Here is a 16,207-nt window from a genome sequence, read left to right as displayed (position 1 = left end):
GCTGAAGTATGGCACCAGTACTTATAATTAGGGCTCCCGGTTTTATGGTATTTAATTTTTTTTTTACATTTCTGTATGTATTTATCCATATTTATTTTCGGGCCACCTTATTGATATTTATCCATATTTATTTTGTGTTTTGACACTAAGGGGCCGATTACGATTTGGTAAAATCCCCTACGTATAGCTGTACGAACCCGAAGCAGATCCCCATACGAATCGTACCAAACACCGTTCGACAAAAAAATATGTGCAAATTGTATCCGGAACACGATTACACGACGTCCGTACGTAATCGAGCAGCAGTTTCCGGCCCAGCAAGTATGATTCATCTCTGCGACACACCGTACAACCCTTTTTCTACGGGAGCTCAAAACGTACGTAAAAGCAGAGTCCAAGCAGAACCACATCCCCGGTACGCGACATACACGCCATGAACCCCATGGTCCGTGCCATCCCAGTCCTGTACGCCAATGACCTGGTGCACAGAAAGCGACGATGGCGCATACGGTGAGAACAACGTACCGCAACAACAGAAGTGTGTTGTACGGTGCATCTAACACATTAGCGTATAGCACCATTGCAATAGTAATACGAGCCGCACACACACGCCATGAATGTTGTGGTACAGTGCGTGTCACACGATGCGCACGCACGCCATGAATGTTGGGGTACGGTGTGTTTCACCCGCTCGCTTATGGCACCATTGCAATAGTGATATGATGCGCACACACGCCATGAATGTTGGGGTACGGTGCCTGTCCCGCGATGTGCACACACGCCATAAATGTTGGGGTATGGTGCATTTCACGCGCTCGCGTATGGCACCATTGCAATAGTAATATGATGCGCACACACGCCATGAATTTTGGGGTACGGTGTGTGTCACGCGATGCGCACACAAATGTTGGGGTACGGTGCGTTTCACGTGCATGCGTATGGCACCATTGCAATAGTGATACGATGCCCACACACGCCATGAATATTGGGGTACATGCGTTTTACGCGTTCACGTTCGGCACCCTCACAATACTTATACGAGGCACACACACGCCATCAACCCCATGTGGCCAACAGTATGAGGGTGTGTGGATATGACTCCCAGCAGAGGCCAGACATATGATGGGTGGGTGCAGAGGACTCTCAGCAGAGGCCAGACATATGAGGGGTGGTTTCAGAGGACTCCCAGCAGAGGCCAACAGTAAGGAGGTGGGTGCAGAGGACTCCCAGCAGTGGCCGAACATATGATGGGTGGCTGCAGAGGACTCCCAGCAGAGGCCATACATATGAGGGGTGGGCGCAGAGGACTCCCAGCAGTGGCCAACAGTATGGGGTGGGTGCAGAGGACTCCCAGCAGTGGCCAGACATATGAGGGGTGGGTGGATATGACTCCCAGTAGTGTCCAGACATATGAGGGGTGGGTGCAGAGGACTCCCAGCAGGGGCCAGACATATGAAGGGTGGGTGCAGAGGACTCCCAGTAGTGTCCAGACATATGAGGGGTGGGTGCAGAGGACTCCCAGCAGTGGCCAGACATATGAGGGGTGGGTGGATATGGCTCCCAGCAGCAGTGTCCAGACATATGAAGGCTGGGTGCAGAGGGCTCCCAGCAGAGGCCAGACATATGAGGGGTGGCTGCAGAGGACTCCCAGCAGTGCTCAGATATAGGGGTATATCATCATCAGCATACCACAACTACATGGGGGTATGTGCACATCCCTAACTTGTGACATTCATGATAGTGCCATAGCAACACAACACTTACAGCAGTGTCCCACTCCCTGGAGGATGGATTAAATTCACACACTGTGTGACACACCAATGTGGATGTGATGTCAAATTCCACATGCATACCCACCCATGGAGGTTGCTGGCAAAATACACACCCTACCATCATGACACAATAGTGTATAGTTATGTAACAGCCTACCAAACAAAGAGAGCGAAAGGGAACACACACTGTCATGCATATCCCAGGAATAATATGAATGTCCAGGTGGTTGTCACTTGTCAGACCACCAATATGTAGTCTATCATGGAAGGAATAGGGATGAAACCCCTTAGATACAATGCACAAACTTGTGAGTCATGTTCCCAAATACCCTGCATAACAATCCCCAACATAGGGGTAGGCTGTGATTATACACATGCATAGTGGTGAAAAGGGTGAATGTGTCCATGAAAGTATTTGTACATACTCAAAACACAAGTACAGTGATTTGCATGCATGGCACAGACGAATGAGCAGTAGATATCTGTGAGCAGGCATGGGCATTGTTGAAGGGAACTGTCACCAAAAAAGGAAATGTGCACACATGTCAGCACAACAATTGTGCAACTGTCTGCAGTGAAGATGTCAGGTGCCACAGAGGAAGGAACACTCATTGGGGCAATGTCTCTAGCCAAACTGAGCACACACAACCAATGAATAATAGCAGATACATTGTGATGGCACACAGATACCATGGTCCACCTCATGACCATCAACAAAAAACATCTTTCAGAACCCCAAAACATTACCATGACAGCAACTCCAGTTCCCTCATCACCAACATCAAGTAAATGAAAGTTACAGAAACAGTTTTTTGAACGTAAAATAAAATGCTTTATTGAGCAGGAACAAAAAAGAAGTGCAAAAATAAGTCTCTGCTCAAATAAGGCCAATGGCCAGTCCAGTCAATAGTCCTGGTAGGGGGACGTTGGGTGGGCCGTCTACCCCAACTTGCCTGCACATGTATCACTTAATGGGATGGGGACCCTTTGGGGGCATCATGGGGGGCAGGATCAGGCACCACAGGGTCAGGAGTGGCAAGGGTAGGTGGGGTGGGTACAGGGGTGGACACATCCTCCTCAGTGGTTTGTGCAGCGCCGAAGCTGGACTCATGCTCAGCGCTGCACACTGCAGGCAGTTCAGCCAGCCCAACCCCTATACCCAAGGGCACTATTGGAGTGGAGGTAGAGGGCTGTGAGGGTTGCGCACTGTGACTCTGGCTGCGTGTATACGGTCTAAGCCCAATCCCCATGGGTGTGCCTGCAGCCCCCTGAGTGTGCGTGCCAGAAGGTGTGCGCTTCCCCATATGTGGGGGTGTGCTGCCTGTGTCTATTTGTGTGCCTGATGGTGTCTTCCTGTGTGTGCGTTGGGCAGGTATGGGAGAGGGGAGAAAGGATGGGTCTGAAGGAGGGGGGCGGACCGCTGCAGGAGGGAAACTGCTGCCGTCAGTGATGAGTCCATGGACTACATTATCCGACGTTGGTCAGATATCGTTGCTGACATGCCCTCCATGAAAGACAACAACTGGGTCAGTATTTGAGTGTGTGCATGGAGGACACTCAGCATCGATGTCTGACCAACGTGCAACTGGTGGAGTAAGTACACAGACTCTGCACTGAGGGCAGCAGGGGTCTCAGGGGCAGGGGCTGAAGTGCCGGGCTGAAGGAGACATGGGGGGCTGCACGGACAGAAGGGACGGGTGCAATTGGGAGGGTGGAGATGGTGCTGGAAGGGGCTGGTACAGACTGTGTGCAGCTGCCCGGGGTTGCTGCATATTCCCCCTAGTCCAGGGAGCCAGAATCGGATCAGTCAGCGTGGTCAGATGTTTCGCCTTCCAACAGGTCCGCAGACTGACTCCCCGCACCCTCCGTGCCACTGGCTCCCGCCGACTCCTCCACGCTGGTGGCACTGTGGCTGGTACCCTATTCTTGGTCCTTGCTGCTGTCTCCTCCAGTTTCTGTTGATGATGCTGTGGGCAAGGAGAAGAAACAGAAATGCATCAGTCATCTGTACACATCTGACACATGAGCACAAAATTAGTAGGTCACACTGCAAATCATGCCATGCATCACGAGTAACAGCTAGATAACTCTGCACATATTTGAGCCTTGCACTGCCCATTTGGTATAGACACAATGCTTCTTGGACACAATGATCCAAAGAACACACCAGGCCACAACTTGAATGAGAAATACACAGAGAAGCTAGTGTTTGTTTACAGGAGAGCAGATCAATGCAATTAAGTGATGCCACCTGAAGTTCACAAAGAAATCAACAGTAGTGGTGCCCCTAAGGGCAAACTAACTCACCTCACTCCCAAGGTGACACCACAATCAGAGCCCTGTAAGTACATTGGGCAAAAAATAAATGTAAATAAATGTTAGTATCTTGGGACTCACCATACTTTACACAATCGACATGTATTGAAGGTGGTGATTCGCCACCTTGTGAAGAGAACACGTATGTGCCTGCACGAAAGATGTCTCACGAGGAAATGCACACTAAAAAACATTTACACATTCATTGAAAAAGCTGGCACCCTTTAAGATAAAACACTGTTAGAAACAAATGGCGTTGCAGATTTGCCATATACATGGTCCAACGGAGGTCTTGATGTCTTGACACTCATTAGTTTGTCTAATTGGCAACACAGGGGTTTCTAGACCTCTAAACCACTGTGTGGACATGTATATGGAGATCAAGGCACACCATTAATCGCTAACACTGGCCTCTTTGAAAAGGTGCCAGCTTCTTCCAAGAAAGTGGAAATTTCGTTTTGTGTGCACTACCTTGTGAGACATCTATCATGCAGGCACATAAGTGTCCTTTACACAATTCATCATATTAACACATTCTAAACATGAACAACTTTTAACAAGTGTTGTGAGTGCCAAGGTACAATCTTTTATGTGACACAACTTGAAATATGTCAGTCCTCACATGGGCATCCATTCCCTGATGACACAGTTGCTTGCACATAAAACCTACTGGCTGTCATGTGGAGTGGCACACATGTCCCAACTCTGGACAATGCTGAAGCTATTGGGCCAGCAATTGTGAAGTACAAAATCATTGCTGCATTGTGACACACCATTATCCCTAGGCAAAATGTCATCTCAGAAGTAAGACAAAACAGCGTTGCATCTGAACTACATACATGTGGCAAAAATGTATGAGCCTGAATCATGTCTGGAACAAAATGACATAGGCTGCCAAGCCCCAACTGAAATCACTGGCCACCATCACAGGGGCAGTGCATGGTGAATCATTGTTTAGCCAATTCTCACCAACAGATCAGACTTGGCAAGGCTAAATCCGGCAGGCCCATGTAGACCTCTCCTGCACAACACCCCATCCCTCAGTCAATGTGAGTGATACAGCTCAAGAAGTGAGACCTCTGAATCAGGGTAACAAAAACTGTGCAGCAACAATTCCAAAAGTAATCCAAGCTCACCTCGTGGGGCTGGCAATATATATTTGTGACAAGCAACAATCAACAGATTGTTGTGAATTGGCACACAGGCACTGCCCAGTGTGAGTATGCACAAACCAAATGTTGTATCCCTGTCCAGTGGACACATGTAGCAGACACAGGAATAATACAAACTATGCCAGGGACCAATGCCACAGAGACAGACCCATGCTGAACCCACATAGAATGGGCACAGTGTTGGATGACACACATGATTAGGAGGCCAGCGTCTCTCAGGGGACTGTAGTGGGCACACTGATCCATGGGTCTGGAATGAGCTGACTGTACCATGAGCAACCGTCATGGCACTATGCATATCTCCCACTGATGTCCATCATGTTTGAGGGCACAACATAGGTCATGCATGATGCAAGGGTGTGCAGTTGAAACCTCACACTCCTTTGTTGAGACCCATAATCAGTGCCAATAAATATGAAGCCCATATACAGTGCACAGGTCATGGCACAGGTAAGGTCCCAACACGTGTCACAGACTACCCTCCCACATGATGCGGAAATCAATGTGCAGTCTTATTTCCTTGCACCCTAGATGAACATGTGCAAATGTGATTACACCCAGACCAGGGGACACATGTTAAGGAGGGGAAGGGATGAAAATGAGCACCAGGTGACTATGGGGAACCGAAAAGACACTGCACATATTACCTATCTGACCAGACGCCCCAACTGTGGGAGGGTAGCCAGGCTTCAGAGCACTTCAAAAAGCAGGTGACACACAACACAACAAACAGCCATGTACCTACCCCCTCCTTGCTGCTGTCTCTCCTGCAACTGCCTATCGAGGTCTGGACACGGAGCATGTGGGGAGTCAGGTGACGGTGGCCACCATGCTGGCGTGGAGGTTCCTGCTTCAGCTGGACCTGGGTGATACGCCGGGTGCAACATCGTATATCCTCCCACCTCTTCTGCATGTTTCGCAGCCACCGGCGAGGGACACCCGCAGACCTGGCAGACCTGACGGCCCTGACGTTGTCCCACCAGATTTCCCCCTGCTCGTAGGCAGTTATCTGTCAGGAAGACACAGTGAAACAACGTCACTACACCTGCTACATGTCCCAGAGACACACACTCGCACACCTTTGATAATGTGAACAGGGCATAGGATGCTGACAGGGCTTGCATCATTGTCCATGTGAATTTGGCCTGTGGGCAAGCCCCAATGCACTACATGGCATTGGGGTGCAACACACTCACTGATCATGACAGACACTGAGCGTTAGGGGTGCAACACACTCACTGATCATGACACACACTGGGCAACACATGCAACTGCAGGGTGTGGGACAGCATGTGCCAAGCAGTCACATATCCCACTCCACTGAAGAACCCTCAGCAGACCAGACAGACACACCCTGGCACAGATCACTCGCCTGTCACTGACAACAGAGGATACAACCCTCACTTTGCACATGTGCCACTTGCCACTGGGGTATTACAGGTGTCGTGCTAGCTTTGCAAGTCAGGCACACAGCACTGCCTACTTGTCACATCAGATGGTTAGAGCTGCTGCAAACGCCATGCAGCAGTGGTGCAACACATCACATACACACTCTCCCAGATGACAAGGCACATTCACACACATCAACGTCCATGAGGTCGTACACATCATTTGGACAATCTCACCACAGGTCCCCTCAAGTCATAAACATCTGTGAGTACAGTCACCTGTCACTCCGGGGGGACCACTGTTCCACCTCAGTACATTTGGGAATAAAGCCACCAAGGTCTGGCACGGCTGAATGTGTCAGTCACTATGCAGTGAATGTCACAGTAAGCACAATGCAAGTGAGGAGTGAACACACATGAACTACATCATGCTATGCATGAGGGACACCACCATGTACACTCCCTGGTACTCACTCCAAAGCACATTGCATGTCTGCCCCACCAATGCACAATGCCTGTTGTGACACTCACACAACAGCTGCACAGTCAAAGGTAGTGGAGTCAGCACTCACCTGCTCCTCTGGTCTCCCATACAGCTTGCTGTACTGTGGTAGGATGCTGTCCAGGAGGGCCTGGTTCTCCTCCTTACTCAAGGCTGGGGCCCTCTCCATAGTACGAGCCATGATATGCCAGAGGATGCAGAGACAGCAGCAGTGTGGTCCACTCAAATGTTGTGTAGGCAAGTGCCCTCTCAGGGGTTCTTGCTGCCTTAAATCAGTGCTGCTGAGGGGCTTTCAGTTCAAGGAGTACAGAGTGATAGGTCAGATTCGTTCACATTGTACGTTTCCTCCAATCCCTTTAAACATACAGCTCTGACACGCATTCGCATCGTTCAAAATTTGGGCTTCAGCTCAACAATCACTTTGCAACATTGTATTTTTTGGGTCAACTGACTTTTGCAGGTCACCTGTTGGACACATAGCTACTCAGAACTCAGTATCCATGATACCCAGGATGCATTCAGGGTCTACTACTCGTCCCCTATGTGTCCCCTAAGTGATTTTGAGATCCACACACGTGTACGGTACGTTTCACGCTCTCGCGTATGGCACCATTACAATAGTGATACGATGTGCACACACGCCTGGAAAGTAGAGGTACGGTGCGTTTCACGCTCTTGCGTATGGCACCATTACAATAGTGATACGATGCGCACACACGCCCGTAAAGTAGGGGTACGGTGCGTTTCACGCGCTCGCGTATGGCACCATTACAATAGTGATACAATGTTCACACATGCCCGGAAAGTAGGGGTACGGTACGTTTCACACACTCTCGTATGGCACCATTACAATAGTGATACGATGCGCACACACGTCTGGAAAGTAGACTGTGCTTTTCCCATGGTGCGTTTTACACGGTGCATTTCACACGCTGATGCAAATGCAGGAGTACGGTGCATTTCACACGCTGATGTGAATGCAGGGGTATGGAGCGTTTGACACGCTGATGTGAATGCAGGGGTATGGTGCATTTCACATGGTGCTTTTCACACGCAGGGGTATGATGCGTTTCACACGCTGATGCGAATGCAGGGGTACGGTGCATTTCACATGGTGCTTTTCACACCCAGGGGTACGGTGTGTTTCACACGGTGATGTGAATGCAGGGGTACGGTGCATTTCACATGGTGCTTTTCACATCCAGGGGTACGGTACGTTTCACACGGTGTTGTGAATGCAGGGGTACGGTGCTTTTCACACGCTGATGTGAATGCAGGGGTACGGTGCGGTTCACACGCTGATGTAAATACAGGGGTATGGTGTGTTTCGCATGCTGATGTGAATGCAGGGGTACGGCGTGGTTCACACACTCACGTATGGCACCATTACAATAGTGATACGAGGCACACACAATGCAGAGATGTAGGGGTACGGTTAGCACAAGGATGTCTATCAAGTACTTGTTATTGCATACTTTCATATGCAGGCCCTAGGTGTGGCAGCCAGTGATATAGCACAGGGCATGTTTTCTTGTTGCACAATCGATGTGTTATGACCTGTAGACACATGTCATGTGTGATGGGACACTATGTGGCACACATCACCTTGACACTTCTCCCATGTGTATCATTAGGCAGATTTTGTCATGCACATCAACACTGGGATGGCACAGTCATCACTACCGGCGCCTGTCTCCTGATGCCAGGGACTGGGGCACTTTGTCAACTGACATGTCACGCTCAGCATGACCCTATGTGACTATGTCAGGTGTGTGTCATGTGTTACTATGAGCTTGCTTTTTGTGTTCCATAAACTGCATCTGCTGTTGGTGCATCTAACATGAGTCTGTGTTGAGATGGGAATGTTTTCACATCTACGCACACCATGCCACATGTGCATTTCCACGTCTGTTTGGACTGATGGCATCAGACATCATATTTTCCCTGGCATACATGCCTGTGTCTTGACAATGGCTGTGTTGTTTTGTTGTCACCTGTATACCTTAATCGCAATGTGTTTGATATGTACATTTGACATTCCATGTGACCTGTGCGTGTGCCTTGCAGTCAGCTGTCTGGATGGGATGACAACCTTCCACTGCAGGTTTGGTGACGTGTGTCACTCCAGTGATATCTTGGGCTGTTCACTCAGACCGGCCTAGCAGCTAATTTCAAGGCATGTCATGTTTTATTTGTCATTCAACAGGTGTATCTGGCTTTTCGTAGGAGTGCCAGCAAGCTGGCATATGTGTCCTGGATGTATTGCACACGCCAGACTCCATAGCGACCTGATGTCTAGTAGCAGATTTGCATGTGCTTTGTACATTGCCATTGATGTTGGCTGACTGTTAATTAGGCATGGGCGGATTTCACGGATCCACGATCCGCGAATTTTGCGGATTTGCGGATTGTTGATACGCAAAATCCGCGGATCTCCGGATTTTTTTTTTTGCAGATTGCGCTCGTGAAAGTAAAGGATGCAAAGGCCTCTATCCAGCATCACAGCTGATTTTCGACGGTAGATTTGGGAAGAAAGCACACCTGCCCAGCCTCGACAATGCTCACGATTGCTTTTGGGCTGATGAATGCGTCACTGAATTTGAGCTTCAACTAGGGCACATGCTTTATTGATATCTGTAAGTGCTTCCTGTTGAGGTTACATTTTTGTGACAGGACCATCGTGCCAGAATGAACCCTGCCCTTCATATCCTGTAACTATTTTAGGATGGTGCCGGCAAGCTGCCAGCGCCATCCTGCAATAGTTACAATGTTAGCTTCAACAGGAAGCACTAATAGATAAAATAAAGCAGGTGCTGGAGCACCAGCTTTATTTTATCTATTTGTGCTTCCTATTGAAGCTAACTTAGTAACTATTTTAGGATGGCGCTGGCAGTTTGCCGGCGCCATCCTAAAATAGTTAGAACTTCTTCAAGCTTAAAGGCTTGAACTTTTGCCCCCCGGATCCGTCGCTCGCGGATTTGCGGATTTTTGGTAAATTCGCGGGAGTTCGCGGATCGCTAATTTACCGAAAATCCGCAAAATCCGCGAGCGGAACGGATTTTGTGCTCACCCTTACTGTTAATCTCCATTATTCCCAAATATGTCCTGCAGGGCACCGCCTCTACCAAGGCCATTCCCAGACTTGGCTACCATGAGGGAACGAGCTTGCATCCGACGTTACAGATTCACTCAACAGTTGATTCGGGAGTTGACGAACAAGCTGGCACCACATCTTCAACCGCAACACATGTATCCTACAGCGCTGAGCCCCAAGATAAAGGTTATGGCAGCACTCCGTTTTTTTGCTACAGCTATGTTTTAATAAACCATAGCTGATGTGGGTGGAATGTCACAGACAATGTTCAGCCGTGTCCTGCGTGATGTTTTGGCAGCCATGTTGGAGCACATTGATGAATTCATCAAATGTCATACTCCTGAAGAGTTGAGAGATGTCAAGGGTGATTTATATGCTCTGGGAGGGATGCCACATGTCATTGGGTCCATTGATGGGACACATGTGGCTTTGGTGCCACCACAGGCACAGGAGCAGGCTTACCGCAACAGGAAACATTATCACATTGTGGTGTGTCTTGCTAACATGCTGATTTCCCACGTTTGTGCACGTTTTCCAGGATCAGCACACGATGCATTCATCATGAGGCGTTGCAGGGTGCCACAAATGATGCTGTAGCTGCGCAACAACCGGGCATGTCTTGTTGGTGGGTGAACTCTGTTTGTCCTGTGTATTTCAGTTTCTTTTGCTCTAACGGCATCTCCTGACCCACTTATTTACATGATGTATCTATGTAGGTGACTCGGGATATCCCAACATGCCATGGCTAATGACACCTCTCCGCACCCAAGAACAGCTGCAGATCAGCGGTACAATAATGCACACGGGCAGATCAGGCGAGTGATTGAGAGGACGTTTGGCCTCCTGAAGAGCCGATTCCGGTGCCTCGATAAGACCGGCGGATCCCTCCCATATGCACCGGACCAGGTCTGTAAGATCTTCTTCGTGTGCTGCATGCTGCACAACATGGCAGTTGAGAAGGCAGTTCCACTCATCCTGGATCCTGAGGAGCAGGAACATCTACCCATTGAGGATCAAGGGCTTGGTCACGATGCAAGTGATGAGGAGGAGGATGATATCCGGAGTCAGCTCATACGCAACTTCTTCTCATATTTGTGAGTCACTGGGAATGGGTGAGCAAGCTTGTAGCATTGAGTGGCATGTGTTGCAATGTGTGTGTCCAGCTGATTGTATGCAAAGTGACTTTGGTGTGTGTTCTGATGTGTCCGCAAGTGCTGATGTCATGCCACACAGTAATGCGCAATGTCTTTCCTTGAATTTTGCATGTGTCCTACATTGTTCCTGTTTTGTAACTCCCCATGTCTTTTGCAAAGATTTTTACCGGTGAACTTGTGTGTCTGTCATTCCCAGGTTGCTGTGCCTGTTGTCTGTTCATGTCATCTTTGTCCTCCTGCTAATCCTCATGATGATTGCAACGTGGGCTGAATCAGCGTTTCATGCATGGACATGTGTAAATGTCAGTTCAGCTAAGAGATCCACACAGGCTTTTTTGTGTTGGTATGGTTTGGGAATGTGTGGGAACTGTTTCTGTGCATGTTTTAGTAGCATGCATACATGTCTCATCACCATGGATCAAATTTTATGTTGCACCACTCCCATGACCTGACAGTCACCCTTCTTGACAGTCATCTGTAGTGGAGTGTGGAAGGCATCAATGTGTGTAAACCTTGCCCCTGACACATTGCGGATGCACCATGTTGACATTGTGTGGGACATCACAACAACAGGCCCTATGGGGCATTGCAGCCTCTCTGTGTGCAGCAGGATGTGTTTGGCTCATCCACTTAATCTTGTGTGCCAGTACATTTGGATTTCCAACAACCATGTTGTGAAGGTTTGGGCCAGCATATGTCCCACATGTTCTGTCAACTGTCCAGTGAGTCTGTTCGTATGGATGCATTGCCCTTTGTGCCAGTATGTCATGTCACTGTCACGTCGCTACCTCAGGGCCATTGGAGAACACTGCTTTGCCAGCCTTCTCGGTAAGTTGATAAGAAATTTCTATTCCAATGAAGCCACGAACGTTGCGTTGATGATTTCACAACTTTGCGCAGTAGCAAATGTAAACGCTTCACTGTCACCAGTCGGGTGCTGTTAATTCCATGATTCTCTTGTGGCGTGCTGCATATCCTGGTCATGGTATGGGTGCTTTTGTGCCATTGCTCCTCATTACTCTCTGTTGAGTTCCAGCCCACCTGCTTGTTCTGTTTGGCATTTCAAAACACAGTTGGTCAAGCCGATGACTGGCTCTTGCGGGGCTTCCTTGTATTTACCTAATTTCCTACCTCATTGGACGAGCTTCTTAAGGCTCATGCGGGGGATGCGTAATATTCCTACTTGACCCTCACTGATTCCCTGGGGTAACTACGGATTGTTGGCTTTCTGTGAGTCGCGCTGCAGCGCATTTGAATTTCTTTTTATTGGACCATATTCATACACTGTGATTTTCAGGATTATCGCATGGCTTTACTTGCCTTGACGCAGCCTGCAGAGCATCATACCCCTTTCATATCGCTGCAATACTCTGCTTCCTTTTATGTGTCTTCTGTGATCCTTGTGCTACTCGCACAATCCTTGGAACAGGATCATAATAGTGGCCATTTCTTTTGCAACTAGTACAACATAATCTTTGGTGTGTTATTGTGTTTGATCACCTTTCCATGTGCTATGAATTCATTTGCATTGTTCATCTCTGTTTTCACAGCAGGGGCTTGTAGAGCTCACCCAGAAGTATGCTCAATTTTCCCTGTTACGTGGCTGTTAAGACTTTTTTGGGTATGTTGATAACTGCTGGATAAATACATGTAAACGTATGGAACATCCTTCTTTGTAAGTGTGTAGTAATGTCCTTGTTCGATCCTCAGATCTAGTAGCACTTTCATTACTGTGATCCCAACTAGGATACTGTGGCTGTTGTTTTCCTTTACCGGTGTAACCGTTACAGTATAGGTCCTGAGGTATCCTAAGATTCAGTGACAAGAAGTGTTGAATCCTTATGCTTGTTTGGCTTTGTTTCAGATCTCCCTCCCTGCTGTTCCCTTCCTTTCCTTCCCTCGCCTGATCACCCTTTTGAGTCTGTCATTTCTACTCTATCGGGAGATGGACCACTTTGATCATCACACGTTTCTGAGGAATCAAGGCCCTGACAGTCACATGCAGTCCTGTGCACATTAATTCACCAGCAGTACAGGTAAACTCATTACATGACTGTTCATTTATTCTGAGCAATGGCACTGGCCATGGACATTGGCTCATGCAGCATGGCCTCAACACATACTTGATCTGTTTGTGTAGTGAATGTGTTCACCACAGTACAATGTGCCTCATCACTGTCACCGCAGATTTCCTGCCACTTTGCATGCGTCATCTATGGAATATTTGGCAAAGATTGTGCTTATGGGAGTATGTGTACTTTGCCAACATGCATGCAGTTCCTCATGGCTAATGATCCCTATTGTGCATGAAGTACTTGGTTGTGTATGTATTTGTGAAGGTTGCTACCCACAACAGCCGGGCAACACCTGCTGATGCTGTGTGTCCTGGGCGCAGCTTGGCCTTTTGGTGCCTGATCCTGTGCCAGTCATTTTTGGTAATTTGTCATCCATTTTCGTTGAGTGACCCATGAGTAACCAGACACTCCTTCCTTTCCATACACCTGTTACACTGTGCCTTTCTAACCTACTTGTCTTTGTGTGCTACTTTTTGCCTGGTGTCTCACCCCTTCCGCCGTCAGGTGTTCACTCATTCCTGCTGCTGCCTTCCCTGTGGCACCGCACCACCAAGTGCCCTGATTCTGCAACCCACACGCCTCCCAGATGCTCCTCCCTCCCTCCACCCATTCCTAATGCAGGCAGAATCTTGTCTGTGCCACTGTTGCGCCTCCTCCGTGCCAAAGGCAGGACCGTCAGCGCCTGTCAGCGCATGCAACGTGCACAGTGCAAGACACTCTGGTCCTTGCATGACCCACGTAACACAACAGACTCATGCTCCAGCCACCCTCCATACAATGAACACCAGACAATCAAACACCTGCTATCAGGCAATCCCTAAGCGCACACACAACAGCTTAACATGCTGTGTCTGGAACTCCTACTGCCTACACCGCACGGCCCCGCCTCACAGACCATGTCCGTACAACCAGGTCATGTGTCTCCTACTGCACACCCGCTCCATCCACCAGCACGCCATTGGACTCTGTTACCTCCTCAACACAAGAGCCCCACACATTGCCTTCATTACAGTAACCTGGTTGAACGCATCCTCAGCACACAACTTCAACATTGCCATCACAGACTGATACAAGATCACCCGCAGGGTCCGCACCAACAATTCAGGTGAATTAATTGAAATTCGTTCAGAAGTACACCCTCAGAGTTACATACAACAACAAGGACACACTCAGCATTGTGAAGCACCAGCACTTCAGGTTTCACACCAACCCCCTGACCCCCTGACCACTCAGTCTAACACTCATCTACAGATCTCCAGGCCGACACTCACAATTCCACTAAGCCATCAACAACTACATCAGCACGCAGGCTCTCACCTACACAGACTACATGTGGCAGAGGGACAGAAACTTCTGGCTAGCGGACAACCACACCACCATCCTTCATTGGTAGACCAACATGTGCATCCAGTTCTCCGACAAGCAACACACTGGCCCACACTCCGCTACATATCCCACAAAGATGCTTGACCTAAGTCACCACAGACGAGCTGTGTGGCACCCTCACCCAGGACACTCCAACCAACGCCACTGCCACACCTTGCAACCTCACACACTGGATCAGCGACTGATCCAACACTCTTGCTACATTGGCGGACTTTTCTGTGAAGTACAACAACAGTTAAGCCCCCTGGGACAAGGAAGACCTACTGGACCCATCCTTGGAGCCCACCTCCGACACGTCATGAATGTCTCCTTTGAGTACGTCACATGCCATGTGAGCTGGAGGCATGCAGAGACCCAAGCACTTCTTTAACAATTGACAGCAGTACCACAGGATTGCCAGGAGCATTACCCTGCTTCTCTACCCGGTAAATGTCATCAAGAAGACAGTCAACGGGCAACTGACCAACTCCCTCTGAGCAAACACCTCCAGGCAACCTGCCCCAGTCCATCTTCCACAGTAATCACCCCACTGCAACAGCCCTTATTGCCACCAACGACATTTTGGACCCTGGTCAACAATGGTGAGACCACCACCCTCATCCCCTCGACCTCTCAACGGTATTCAACACCATGTGCTACCACACTGTCATATCACACATCTCCAACACTGGGATCCAGAGGAGGGCCCAGGATGAAATTGCCAAGTACCTCACCAGCAAGGCCCAGGGAGTCCGCCTCCCCCCTTCAGCACGTAGTACACTGGGGTCATCGTGCCCATGCCCCAGGGCTCATCACTCAGCGTGACGATCTTCGATGTCTCCATAACCCCCCTCTCCACCATCACATGTGCACACGACCTCATCATCATGTCCTATGCCATTGACACCCAGCTGCTCCTCACCCTCACCAGAGACCCAGCCACTCCCAGTTCCAACTTTCAAGAGGGCATGAGGTGCGTTGACGAATAGATGAACATCAGCCACCCGGGGCTGGACTTGGACAAGTACGCAAGCAGGTGTTCATCATGCACTCCTCGCTCGCAATAACCATGCAACTCAACACCATCTCTACCTCACGCTGCAACTCCCTCTACATGCTGCAAATGATCTTCAGGTAGATCCACTCCTAGGCAAGTCAGACAGTCACCCAGGTCCATGACACCAGCCGGCTCTACTACGGCAACGCCCTCTAGGCAGGAACAACAGCCAGACTCCAGGGGGACTTGTGCACATCCAGGGGTCATCCGCACACCTCATCCTCAACATCCCCTGCCACAGCCACATGAACGTCCACCTGAGATACCTACAATAGGCTCACTGTCAACTGCAGGATCACCTTCAGACTCCTC

The 16,207-nt window shown here is 49.2% G+C and overlaps 1 protein-coding gene across 2 annotated transcripts in view; it reads right to left on the bottom strand.

Moving 5' to 3' along the window:
- Nucleotides 1-2,670: 2,670 nt before the first annotated feature.
- Nucleotides 2,671-16,207, bottom strand: part of LOC144767639 (uncharacterized) — a 71,849-nt gene continuing 58,312 nt past the window's right edge. The window contains exons 6-8 of one of the 2 annotated variants that reach the window (XM_078651038.1): nucleotides 6,006-6,269; nucleotides 4,080-4,111; nucleotides 2,671-3,739 (exon numbers count right to left, since the gene is read on the bottom strand). In XM_078651038.1, the coding sequence (XP_078507164.1) occupies nucleotides 3,589-3,739; nucleotides 4,080-4,111; nucleotides 6,006-6,269 (447 nt within the window). In that variant the 3' untranslated portion in view covers nucleotides 2,671-3,588. The remainder of the gene's footprint in view (nucleotides 3,740-4,079; nucleotides 4,112-6,005; nucleotides 6,270-16,207) is intronic. The other variant, XR_013598292.1, reaches the window with a different exon arrangement.

Source organism: Lissotriton helveticus, chromosome 7 (assembly GCF_964261635.1).
Source record: "Lissotriton helveticus chromosome 7, aLisHel1.1, whole genome shotgun sequence".
Taxonomy (NCBI): Eukaryota; Metazoa; Chordata; class Amphibia; order Caudata; family Salamandridae; genus Lissotriton; species Lissotriton helveticus.
Note: the sequence above shows the minus strand (reverse complement) of the source record. Positions and strands in the feature narration are given on the sequence as shown.